The 13,450-nt window shown below is 43.5% G+C and overlaps 1 protein-coding gene across 2 annotated transcripts in view; it reads right to left on the bottom strand.

The window, feature by feature from the left end:
* Positions 1 to 681: 681 nt before the first annotated feature.
* The window catches only part of LOC119647284, a 56,309-nt gene continuing 43,540 nt past the window's right edge, over positions 682 to 13,450 (bottom strand). The window contains exons 3-4 of one of the 2 annotated variants that reach the window (XM_038048188.1): positions 976 to 1,054; positions 682 to 919 (exon numbers count right to left, since the gene is read on the bottom strand). In XM_038048188.1, coding sequence (XP_037904116.1) covers positions 906 to 919; positions 976 to 1,054 — 93 coding nt within the window. In that variant the 3' untranslated portion in view covers positions 682 to 905. The remainder of the gene's footprint in view (positions 920 to 975; positions 1,055 to 13,450) is intronic. The other variant, XM_038048189.1, reaches the window with a different exon arrangement.

The following is a 13,450-nucleotide window of genomic DNA, read 5'->3' as shown; positions in this document are numbered from 1 at the left end:
AGTTTGGGATAAAGTGCACTACCAAAAATGAGAAGAAGTAGAAGTTTGAGATCCGGTGCCGATAACCGACGGGAGTCGTCTGACTTGGTGACTGGGTCGGGGTCCCGAAATGGATAGCACGCTAGTCGTGGGGCGGTTCCATGTGTACGCCCCACGACGACCACCAGCACTGTTCCGTTTGCTGCAGCTTTTTCGCCACAATATGTATATAAAATTATAATTTAAACGCGAATTCATTGCAAATTCAGTTTTTAACCTCAAATTAAAAAAATTCCACTTCCATTTATTTCTCTTTCTCGGTGGAAAATTATATGACTGAAGACGTGAGTTGCGTTCTAAAACATTCAGACGAAATGCCAAATCAGCTGACGAAGAAAGAGAATATTCAATTAAATCACAATAAAATAAAATTACCGAAAATATCTCCTGAATGATTCCCTCCTCGAAATTCCATTTTAACAGTTAAACACTAGCAATCAAAAGGAATGGCATTTACCGCACTCGTCGCCGTAGGCTTTCCGAGCTTCGGGAGCACCATGTGGTACCCAGTAGTGCTTCGTTTTTGACAGCATTCAAATTGTCTATGGAAACTTCCACGTGCTCTTCAGATGGTTGCCACAAGTTTTGATATCAATAGTTGCTAATGTATTATGAATTCATAAAACTAATGCTAGTTCTTAATCATTTATTTCGTTGTAATATCAGGTTATGGAAACTTCTCCAATTTACGTTCAAATTCCATTCATTCAATTATGGTGAAAACCATCAAGTAAATAAAAAATTTATGTATTGTTCAGTTTAGTTCATGATAAGCAGGTCCCCTGGCCCGATGGATAAATTAATACAGAAAGTGGCGCTTTGCTGTTAATTTATTTGGACGATGAACTAATTTGCTCGTTATACCACTACTTCGCTATTCCTAAAGACATGATTTTCTCAGCTTTGTGACTTAAGTGAACGGCACTTGAAATTTACCTACCCATATTGTGAAAGTGACTCCACGCAGAGGCCTAGATGCATTTTGATCCCGTCCAGTAGGCTTTCGTTGCAAGAACTAAAATAAAAGGTGCTTTTTAGAAAGTTATAGTATGGCCCGTTTTACCCTATGGGTCTCTCTCTTTGAGACATAAGTTGTTATTTCTGAATTGACCGTGGCGACTCTGTCTCGATTACAGTAATATTAATCCTATCTAATTAACGAAGAGCTCAAGACAAAGTTAACCATTTCTCCCACCTACCTTCACCCCGATTTGCCTATTGCCTGCTCTCAGCTGCTACTTCCTATTTGGCCATTTCAACCGCCTTCATCGCTTTCCAATACCGCTTCTTTTAGTGGTACTTTACTATTCTACACTGTTCTTCCGAGCGATACTCAGCCATTTTGCCCTTTGTCCACTATTTACTAGGTTTGGTACCGGGTTTGCTCACGGTTTTTCACACACTGTCTTTGGCCACTTTTTAGGGTTTTTTGTAAAACAAAACCTTGAAATTGATTCACTGTATGTCTGTCGCACGCACTTTTCTCTACTATGAACTATGAAATCCCACGCATATAGTGAGTGATAGAAATTTAGGTGGAGTTTAAAGGAGGGCTCCCCATACATGCAAAGGGTGTATATCAAATGAAAGGTTTCGATTATTACTTTCCAAAACTGACATTAGTTTTGGCGTGAATTGCAAAGTGCGTAATTAAGAAGTCAAAATGTACGCACTTATATTGAGACAGGACTCATTTTCGGAATAATTGAGAATCGCGTGAAATCTTAGATTCCCATTTATGAAGAATCTAGTTCTACCTAGCCCTTTTTAAGGTTTTGTGCAAAACACTTGCGTGAAATTTAAGCCTTGAAAGATGCCACATTCCGATATCTGCTCAAATAAACTTACTAATAGTGTATTACCATCTTATATCTTAAAAGTACTAAATTTTGCATCGACATTGAGGACTACTGCCGACATCAAAATTAACGAGAATAATTCACATTCGAATGAAATATTAAAATTCCATTTATGAAGAATCTACTTCTTCCATTTGTCTGTTGTAGGTTAAATTCTTCGCATTTGCAAATAATATTAAGCTCAGAGTGTGAAGGATATGTAGTTGACTAATATCAATACAGGGCTTTCCATCAAATGATTTATTTAAATCGCTTTCGAAAAACTAAAGGGCAATGTAATTTTTAACTATGTGACACAGAGCTGTCATGCGCTCGTCGCTCCTCACATCTTCTTGTTTTTCTTCAGCTTTTGTCCCGTTCACAAACGGGGTCGGCTTCTCGTGATCGGTTTCGCTATTTTATTTTATCAAATTTTAAATGCCCATCCAGCGTATCCAGCCACCATTGTTTCGACTGTCCCTTTGGTCGCTTACCATTGACTTCGATATTCAGACCAATCTTGGTAAGTGAATTCTCGTTAACGCGAATTACGTGACCATACAATCGAAGACGATTTCCTCGGAGTTTCTCCACGATCGGTGGAACCCCATATCGATCGCGGATATCCTCATTTCGGATGTGATCAAAACGTGTCACGCCACTAGTCCAACGTAACAACTTCGTTTCCATTACCGCAAGACGCCGATCATTGTCTTTTATAGTCGGCCAAAACTCACAACTCAATGTAGAGAGCAGCAGACAGACGACATTGCGGTAAATTTTAGATTTGAGACGTTCGCAGATACGTCGATTACCAAGAACACCAGTTGTGGAATGCCACTTCATCCAGGTTGCATTAATGTGTGAAAGCATTTCATTACCCAGTTCTCCATTGGCTGATACCATTGACCCGAGATATCTAATTCGCTCAGTTCTGGGCAGGTTACTGCAGCTGACAGCGGTGGGCAATTTAAATATCACGAGTCAATGCTGTTTGGTCTAAATACGACCTGAATATGTCTAGCAACTGCTTTCGAGTCGGAGCCTTGACATTTTAAAATAAATTTAGAAATCACAGCTTAAATAAATTTATTGATATAAAGTTAAGTAATAATTAGCGAGCCTCTCTCAAAGTTAAGGAATAATTAGCGAGACTCTCTCAAAGTTAAAATTTTACAACTTTTCAATAATTCGTTTAGCTTGACTGAAAATTCATTGTCAACTCAACTTTTTAAACTTCAATTATTTTTCACATTTCATTTCCAAGCCTACTCCGCCACGGAGACCACCGGTGGTGGCATCTGATAGTCGAATTAACAACATTCGAAATAAATTTGTTAACCTTCCTGCGTCATATCACTCCGCCCCCAGATGAAACCTAAGGGTTTCAGCGACTGAACCTGGAACTGCGTTCCCCATCATTTTGCGAAACGAACGCGACGTTGATCGGGGGCACACACGGGCTTCAGTCTGGATAAGGAGACAGCCTTTTTGTGTCCTCCCATCTCGAGCTGAAAGAAATGCTCGCTCCGCCTTCTCCCCGCCGGGCCTTCGTATGGACGCTGCAGCGGCTTCCGGAGACCATCCGTCCTGACCAGGACATGCTTGCACATGTCCAGCTCCTTGGGGGGAGAGTGTAGTTTTAACGCGGTGGAGATCGTCTTTCAGCAGGCGTAGCGATTCAGAGTCTGTGAGACCTGATCTCTTGTCTAAGACCGGTTCACTTGGGAGCCTTGGTTTCTCCCCGTATACCAGTTCCGCGGGGCTGGAAGCAAATTCCTCTCGGCGGGTTGTTCGGAGGCCACGTAGGACAACAGGCAAGACATGAATCCAGGACGGATCGTCGCTAGCTAATCAATCCGTGTCTTAAGAAGACCGTAGGATTAAGTCTCCATGACAGATACCTACGTTAAAACCCCAAGGACTTAACTTACATGCCTGGTGAACTTACATTTCTGGCATGCGATGCACTCTCTGGTCAAGGAGGTGATGTCCTTATTCATGGAAGGCCAGCAGTATTTCTCGGTGACTAACCGATTTCTCGTCCTGATGCCTGGATGCGCTACGTCGTGAACCGCGCGGAACATTTCCTTGCAAAAGGTGGCCGGAATGTATGGCCGGGGTCCCTTTCCCGAGTATTCGCAGCAGAGAGAGAGGTTCGAGCCGAAGATGAGCAACTCCCGAAATTTGTATTTGGGGTTGGATTTGAGGCTCTGATGTTAACCTCGGAGACACGTGACAAAGTGTCAGCAACTATGTTGTCCTTGCCGGACACGTGCTGAATGTCGGACATGAACTGGCCTTTAAAGCTCAGGTGTCGAAGCTGACGAGGGGACGCTTTGTCGGGGTTCTGTTTCAAAGCATACGGAAGAGGCTTAAGGTCTGTGAACACTGTAAACGCCCTGCCTTCTAGGGAGAAACGTAAGTACTTAATACTCAAGTACGCTGCGAGTAGTTCTCGATCGTAGGAGCTGTAGTTCCGTTGAGCAGGGATTAACTGTCTAGAGAAGAAGCACAACGGCTGCCAAACTTGATTCACCTTTTGGTGAAAAGCAGCACCTACTGCGATGTCAGAAGTATCAACAAAACGGTTAGGGATGCATCGTGCTGAGGAAATGCCAAGAGTGAAGCATCAGCCAGTTGTTGTCGGAACTTGTGACACGCGCGGACAGCCTCTTCAGATCACACAATCTCTCGTGTGTCTTTTGTTTTGGGCCCAGACAAGTACGCACTCAAAATGGACTGTTGTTGGGCGTGCAGGAAATGACGATAGAAGTTTAGCATGCCCAAGAACCTTTGCAAATCCTTCACCGGTTTCGGACGCGGGAAGCTTGTGATTGTTTCCACCTTGTCTTGGTCGGGATTCGCACCTGTGTTTAGAGAAACTTGCATTTATCAACGTTTAGAACTAAACCGGCCTCAAGGAGACGTTGAAAAATGCACTCGAAATGGGCTAAGTGCTCAGACTCTGAGGAAGAAGCGACCAAAACATCATTCAAATACACGAAACAGATGTCGAGGTTTCGCAGAACCGAGTGAATAAACCTCTGAAAGGTTTGCGCGCATTGCACAACCCGAAAGTTATCCGTGTGAACTCGAAGACTCCAAAGGGTGTGCATATTGCCATCTTTGAAATGTGTTCTGGAGCTACAGCGATTTGGTGATACGCCTTGGTTAAATCCAAGGTCGAAAAAATGCGGCAGTTTGCGAGATGATGCGCAAAGTCGTGGATAAGCGGGATAAGATATCGGTCAGGAACAGTCTGCGCGTTTAGCCTTCTATAATCTCTACAGGGGCATCATTCCCCATTTGGCTTGGGGAGCATATAGAGTGGGGAAGATCAACAGCTCTCTGAAGGTCTGCAGATACCCTGTTACATAAGTTGTTCGAATTCTTTCCGTGCAATAACCAGTTTCTGGGGTGGTAGGGGACGCACCTTCGAGAAGATCGGGGAACCAGTGGTGTTAATGTGGTGCTCCACGTTTTGCTTCACTAGTTTTGGGAGACTACATTCGGTAGTAATCTGGCTGAACTTTTAGACGAGTGCCCGAACACGAGAGTCAATAATGTCCTCCAAAAGTACGGAAAGATTGTTGTTGGGAAGAGATGAGATTCTGCCTAAAATGGGAAAGCTGACATCCGCCAGGATGAATCGCCACGGGAACTTCCTACGCAAGCCAAGACTCATGTCAACTTACCTGTACCAGTAGGTGTTAGTACGCGAGGAGTTTGCCGCCGCAAGTTTTAAAGATTGAGGGTATAGCCGATGGTGCCGGGGTACGGGAAGAACCGAAACTTCCACACCAGGATCTACAAGATAACTGCGCCCGCTGAGAGGGTCATAAATTGTTAGGCGACGTGGCGCTGCGTTTTGGGTGGCTGTTACCAGGACCCCCGCGGACCTAGTTTTTTGAGGTAGGCGCAAATTTACACGTGAGCGTACATCTGGTAGCTTTTTCGCCGAATCTGCGATGGTACCAATAAATGGTTCGACCTGTAGGTTGTCCTGACGACCTGCTACCCGATCGCCCTTTTCGAGTAGTAGACCGCGAGCAAGGTCGCGACCTGCCGCCCGAACGCTGAGCGTCCAGCGCCGCCCTCATCTCTGCCATGTTGGCCACAAGAGCGGCCATCACACGCTTCAACTCGCCTAATTCATGAGGCTACTGAACAGCCGCTACCATGGGACGCGCGTGCGCCCCATGTACCTTGTCAGCCGCAGTTGCCAGCGCCGCCAAAGAACCGGGGACGCACGCGAGAACCGCCTGGGTGCTCTCCGGAAGTCGTCGCAACTTCAACAGGTCATCGTCGATCTTGCTCCCACCTAATTGCCTCATTTCGAGAAGCAATTGGCTGAGAGTTTGAACGCCCAACGTCAAACCTGCCAGCAAGTGATCCAGTTTTAGCGAACTTACTTACCGACAGGCGCTTCATCAACTCTCTTTCCAATACGGTGTAGGAGACCGATTCTATGATGTAGGAGCATGGACTCATCCTCATCCAGGCCCACAATGGCATAATTAAACTTAGTCGCGTCCGCTGTGATTCCCGACACTTGGAATTGTACCTCCAGATGAGCGAATCGCAGCTTCGGATTCCGTCGCCAGAAGGGAGGGACGCGCACAGCGAATGCGGTCACCTGAGGGTCCGATGAGCCTGCCGCGTCTTTATTGTCAATCGCAAAAGTTAAGTACGGCAGACCTCACCCACAAATGTCACGTTCGACAGAAAAAAGAGACACCACCGACGTACCCCGAAGCGGACGCCTGATGCGCAGGCCACAATGAAAACTCGCCAAAAGAGCGGAAATCCAAAGAGTATCAACGCCGTCTCTTGCGGCGGTTTTATGATGATTATTAAGATTAGTTTTTTTCCAAATATGTTAACAATTATAACAAGTTCTTTTTATTCCTCGGGCGATTTGAGGGATTGACGAAGAGACACCATTTGCCAGTGTCGTCGTCGTCGACAGTGGCCCAACTAAATTTCCAATCGACACCCCTGTTTGCTGTGGATCAAATGGGGCCTACTTTTGCATCTGTGACCGCGAATGCTGCTGTGGTGGCTGTTGAGATGAAGTCAGTTGTGGTCTTATTTGAGTTTGAGGCGCGGTTGCCAAATAATCGTTCGTTGTCTAGGTCACAGTATATATATATTATATTATATATATAATAAGCAGTACCCACCCATTATATATATAATAAGCAGTACCCACACTAAAATGCCCTGACTTGCAAATATATTGCGGCAAATTATCTGTACACATGATCGGCGCTAAAGAAGACGAAATCATAACCTTCGTCAAATCATGTTGGTAAGAGAGAAATGAAAAGAATGTCAGCCATGGCACTAATGCGTGCCCACCCATATAGCCAAAAGTAGTTTCACGTATTCACTTATACATAGATAAAAACGTGCCAATCTCACCAACACATTGACAGGTCCTGGCGGCATGTCAAACACAGGTGATGTGGTTTTCGTTATATCTCGCTCATGCTCAAGGGCAGAGCAATTTGAAATCGTGCGTACCCGCATTGATTTCCCTTCTTCAGGAGCAAGGGGGAGTGTAGTAGCTGTCTAGAATCTACCTGTGGTCTAGGTTGTTGCTGCGAATGTTGAAAGGTGGTCGCGCTCGTTGAACTTCTGATGCGCCAGCTCTCCGGGTGGGTGTGGATACTTGGTAAATGATGGGTTCGCTGCTGCAAGTCAGAATTACAACAACGGTGGCGGAGTCTTCTGACAGTGCGAAGATCCGTTACTCTGACTTTTTGTTTGGGGGTCACCACTTCAGTCTTAGTACGACCTGATTGTGCTACCTTGTTCAGATATTGGATGTGAGCTTAAATAAATTTATTGACATAAAGTTAAGGAATAATTAGCGAGACTCTCTCAAAGTTAAACTTTTATTTTTCAATAATTCGTTTAGCTTGACTGGAAATTCATTGTCAACTCAACTTCAATTATTTTTCACATTTCATTTCAAAGCCGAAATTTTTTTCGAATGTCGTTAACCCTGCTGCGCCACACTATCAGCCAATGGAGAACTGCGGTATGCTCCTCACAAAGGGAAACGAAAAACCCTTTATACCTGAAGCGTCAAGCTCCCTGTTTCCCGATTTGTTATTTATGTGGTCTGTCACTGTCCGCTTCTACCTTCAAGCTGAGTGCTTTGATAATTTTTTTTCAACTTTATAATCATTTATTTTCCCAATATCTAACATGAACACATTATTTTTATATCTAGTTTAAATGTAGCTTATCTATCTGAAATATTTATTACAAATTTTCGGCCCGCCTGACCCAGTTTAACTTTAAATGGTGTATTTATTCTGTTCTTCCGAGCGATACTCAGCCATTTTACACTTTGTCCATTGTTTACCAGGTTTGGAGCCGGGTTAGCTCATGGCTTTACATTCACTTTACTACACACTGTCTTTGGTCACTTTTTATTTATGTGGTTGTCGTTGTCCGCTTCCACAATTGATTGATAATTTTTTTTCAACTTTATAATCATTTATTTTCCCAGTGTCTAACATTGAACACATATTATTTTGATTTCTAGTTTAAATGTGGCTTTCTTATATATAAAAATCAATTGCTGTTCGTTAGTCTCGCTAAAACTCGAGAATGGCTGAAAAAACCCTAAAAACAACACTTTTCTTCTTCCCATATAAACGTTTCTTTTTTTAAATAAAATTTAGAGTCAATTTGAACTTTATTGATATTCAATAAAGTTCAATCACTCACTGTGTTCATCGAACCTCACGCAACTAGAAATATTTGACAACCAAGTGACAATCTTTTATTTCTAAAAAGACAAAAGACATTAAATATTTCACAGTTCAGAAAATGTTGTATTGGAAAATAGAATTTCTGTTTTTAGTATTTTTGTTTCTTACCGTTTAAACCTTCTCTGAATTTCCATAAATATTTCAAAATTTTCTCACTTTCATTATTTATAATTTACCATGCCGAGGAGAAGACAACCTGACTTAGGTCATCGCAGTCAATCAAATGTGCGAAGAGCTCACGTGCTAACCGCACTGATGACCAGAGAGAGACAGATCAAGAAAATAGTCGTATTGCTATGTCAGAATTGCGTTATCTAGTGAGTGATAATGAAGTAGATAGACTTAGAATGCAACGAGCTCGTGCACATTAAACACAACAACAGCAATCACGACATAATGAAATTGATCGAATCTGCAGACGGAATGCTTCACAATATGCTTTTTTATTAAATACGGATTTATTTTGTTTGTTTTAAAATTATTTTATACAAAAGTTTAGGTCTTTTATTTATCGATTGAGGCAGTACGAAGTCTGTCGGGTCAGCTAGTATGAAATATTTTTTTACAAACGAGTGGCTATTACAAATGTTTGACCTGTACGACCTTCTCTGATTTAACTTTGAATAGTGCATTTATTCTGATCTCGACAAATTTATAGTTCTAAAAGCAACTCAGCCATGCTATTAACATAGTATGCTGGTCCCAAGCCCAGGTAAGGGGGGCAGGTTTGAGGCAACGTACTTTGTACTATCCTCAGTAAAACAAAAATAACAAGGGTTTCCTGACGCCTGGATGGCGTTAGGATGTAAGTAAATTAGCCCGAGCAAATCAAATACACGCAAATGCACGCTAAATATTGGCAACCTAACTAGAAAGACCGAGGAATTGATATCTGTGCTCTCCAAAAAACCCGATGGACTGGTGCCAAAAGCTGCTACATTGAACGCGAACATGGTAAAAGTGGCTATAAAAATATCTATTTTAGTAGCCCACACACTCAATATGGTGTTCATATTGCCATCTCAGAGTTTCCGTGATGCTATTGAAGAATTCGAACGATTTGATGATCAGCTGATGAATCTCACCATTATATCAGCTTCTTCACCGCATATGCATCAGAGACAGTTCGATCTGATGCCGAGAAAGATACCTTCTGGTAACCTCTCGGCAAAAAGACCTGCAACGTGCCCGCTGACGACTATATCATCAATGCTGGCGACCTTAATGATCATGTGGGTAAAAAGGCAGACGATAACAGCGGTTTGGAACGCGCAATGAGGGTGGCGAGTGTGCCACTGGTCCGCGACGCATTAAATGGTGGCGACTTCGCGAGAAGAAAGAAGAAACGATTTCACTCACACGATTACCGACTATTACGAATGTGGAAGAATCGTGGAACCAAATGAAAGACATGATCCACAAAGGGGCCTCTGCTTCTCTCGGGGTCACCAAACCGGGTAAGCAGTAGATCAACGGAGATCCTGGGGTTTGGAGTAACGATGTTGAAATGAAGGTCCGTGAAAAGAAACGTCTCTATGACAAGTTTCTCAATGATAAAACACCACTCAATTGGCAAATTTATAAGAATGCCAACCGGGAAGCAAAAAAAGCGATCGCTGCCTTTACGATAAATTAGACACTTGGAATGGCGATAGAGGTCCGCATTAACTTGCCAAAAGTTGAAATGAACGCACAGAGGATATCGAACACTTCTGTTGTGTTAATGGCAAGAACGGTACTTTGCCGTTCGATCCGGTTACTTTCCCATACCACGAAAATTTTTAAACGCAGTCTTGGCAAACATATTCGCGAAATCATTGAAATAACCGTGAATCCAGTCAGATTTGTCAAGAACTGCGGAACTACTGCGGAACCCTATCATGCGTACTCTTTAACCTGACCCACTGCAGACGTAAAGGTGAGAGGCACCATCCTCTTGAAGTTCACCCAATTACTGGTCTACGTTGACGATATTGACATTATGGGAAACACAACCCGAGATGTACAGTCTACCTCCATCCAGATCGAGCAAGCGGCGCGAAGTACATGGTGGCAACGTCAGTGCTAAAAACCAAAGAACGAACAACATGGAATCGCACTGGTCAAACGAAAACAATAAAGATAGGGAACTACAACTTTGAGACCGTTGAAAATTTCTCCTATGTAGGGTCGAAAATCACAACCGATAACAACTACGACTTTGAAATCAGCGTACGCTTGTTGGTTGGCAACAGAGCCTATTTCAGCTTACAAAAACTGTTTCGCTCAAAGGGTCAAAGCTCTTACTCTACAAGACTATGATCTTGCCAGTCCTTATATATTACACGGAAATCTGAGTTCTTAGCAAAAAATTGCGATCTCTTGGTCACGTTCGAGAGAAGAGTTCTCGAGATGAAAAGATGACGTAGGCGAGGACACCAGACAGCTTTCAGAGATATCTAATTGGTGGACCTCGGTGGAAAACCGGAGTGTGTGGAGCGCCTTGTTAAAGCCGGCCGGATACCGGTTGTTGCGCCGTTGATGATAATGAAAAACAAGCTTGCAGCTAGAGCGTGAGAAGGCTTATCTACTTACTTATTCTAGCTTATTCTAATAATAATACTGTATCTGTATCTGTTGATACATCTATCTAACTCAGCATCTGATTCCCTACCAATATTTCCTTTTTCCGCCCCTTTACATATCATCCTAATTAAGCTAAACTCAAATTCAAGTTGGAAATATCTTTATTTCAAATTCAAATCTCTTACCTTCATATTCAAATATTCCGATTTCTAGCAATTATATTCCTATTATCCTATCAGAATTCAGTCTTTTCAATCGGCTTTGTCACTCATGTAAACGGCCCTCCAAATTCAGCTACCCACAATGTCAAAGTGAATCTCCGCGCAATAAAAGATGCTTTTTCGAAAGTGATCGTCCGTCTTAGCCGGATAAGCTGTTATGGTCCCCTATCTTTGAAGCTTGAGTGGTTATTTCTGAATCGACAGTGAGAACTCTTCTCAGATTGCAATAATATGAACTCCATCTAATTAACGAGCGCCTCGGAACAAAAAGAACTGATCGACCTACCATCTTGCGGTTTTTCCTGTTGCCTGCTTGCTTCTGCTACTTCCTATTTTTACGGTTGGCATTGCCGCTTTTTTTCATGGTACTCTGCTATTTTACTCCGTTCTTCCGAGCGATACTCAGCTATTTTACTCTTTGTCCTTTGTCTACCGGGTTTGGTGGCAGGCTTGTTTCCCGGATTGACCCCCGGCTTATCACTCAATTTACTACACATTGTCATTCACTAATTTTTATTTCTCTTCCACTTTGCAATTGGGCACGTTTTTCACGTTTTCCATTTTTGATAGTGGTTTACGCTATTACATTATTACTTAGGTTTCTGCTCAACTAAGTTAGCTTAATTCCTGGAGACGCATACGAGTGGTTTTCATACCGAAAGTGCGCAGACGCGTCCATGAGTTCGCGAAGGACTTTCGAGCAATCAGCCTCACCTCTTTTATGCTAGAGCGCATCCTGGACATCCACTTAAAGGCGATTATGGAGAGGACGCCTTTCTCTAAGTCCCAGCATGTCTACCTCAAAGGAAAATCTACAGAAACCGCTTTCCACAAGGTAATTGGCACGGTTGAGCGGTCACTGCAGTGCAAGCAGTATTCCCTATATGACTTCTTGGATATGGAGGGAGCTTTTAATAACATTATTACCAACGCCATCAAGAAAGCCTTGACCGGTATTGGATTGGAAGAGTATCTTTCGCATTGGATTATATCCATACTAAATACGAGGATAATCCAGTCGGATAAGGAGGCAACCACTTGACCAGAGCTGTAAACAGAGGCACGCGCCAAGGTGACGCCATCTCTCCGGTACTCTGGTTAATAGTAATAGACAAAATTTTACGAATATTGGACAGCAGCGGGGTGAAGGTAGTGGCATATGCCAACGACTTGGTGATATTAGTATCAGGGATGTTTCCGTCCATTATGAGCGACATCATGGAAGGAGCGTTGCGAATCGTTTGCCTGCGGACCGCAAGATGCGGACTCGGCATAAACCCAACCAAAACAGAACTGATGATTAATTGGAGACTAAAAATAGAGCTGAGGTTAAACACCCTTCTCTAGGGTCTCGCCCATAGGGGAATGAGCGGGCTGACGGATTGGTCAGGCGGGACACTGCTCTTGGCAACCCCTCGGTGGGAACAGTCGGTGTCTCGCTAGTAGCTTTCAAGGGCGGAGTCTATTCGCTCTACTTACCTGCCGTGGACTTTTAATGGCGAAGGCTTACCAGCTGTTCCCCCCAAGGAGGATTAAGCCCCCTTATAACAAAGCCCGACGACGAGAGCTCTTGCGCCAGACGCATGCAAAAGCATTCAAAATAACGGCGGTCTGCACGGGACACTGGCCAATAAAGGACTCGGGCTCGGCATACCCTATAATTCGCATTGCAAAGGCGGCGGAGAAGGGAGAGGTGGGGTCCCTCATGCACTTTCCCTGCGATCCCCAGTCCTAGCTAGAGTCAGACAATGAACACTGGACAAACCATTCTTTGGGGAGCTCATAGAGATTTCTAGCTGCAAGGTAGAAGAGCTGCTTTCCTTCGTGAAGGCTACGAGCTGCCTCTGCAGATCCGCTTCAGTGCTCTCATAAGAGCAGTCACGTTCTTAGGAATTTGTGGCATCAAAACAAAAACAATTAGGCTCCTCGAACGGCGGATATCTACCTACCAACCTCCTTCCGATCTGGTTACTTTCCCATACCACGAAAATTTTTG

The sequence above is a fragment of the Hermetia illucens genome, chromosome 1, assembly GCF_905115235.1.
Source record: "Hermetia illucens chromosome 1, iHerIll2.2.curated.20191125, whole genome shotgun sequence".
Lineage (NCBI taxonomy): Eukaryota > Metazoa > Arthropoda > Insecta > Diptera > Stratiomyidae > Hermetia > Hermetia illucens.
The sequence above is the reverse complement of the archived record's forward strand: the minus strand, read 5'-3'. Positions and strand labels throughout refer to the sequence as shown.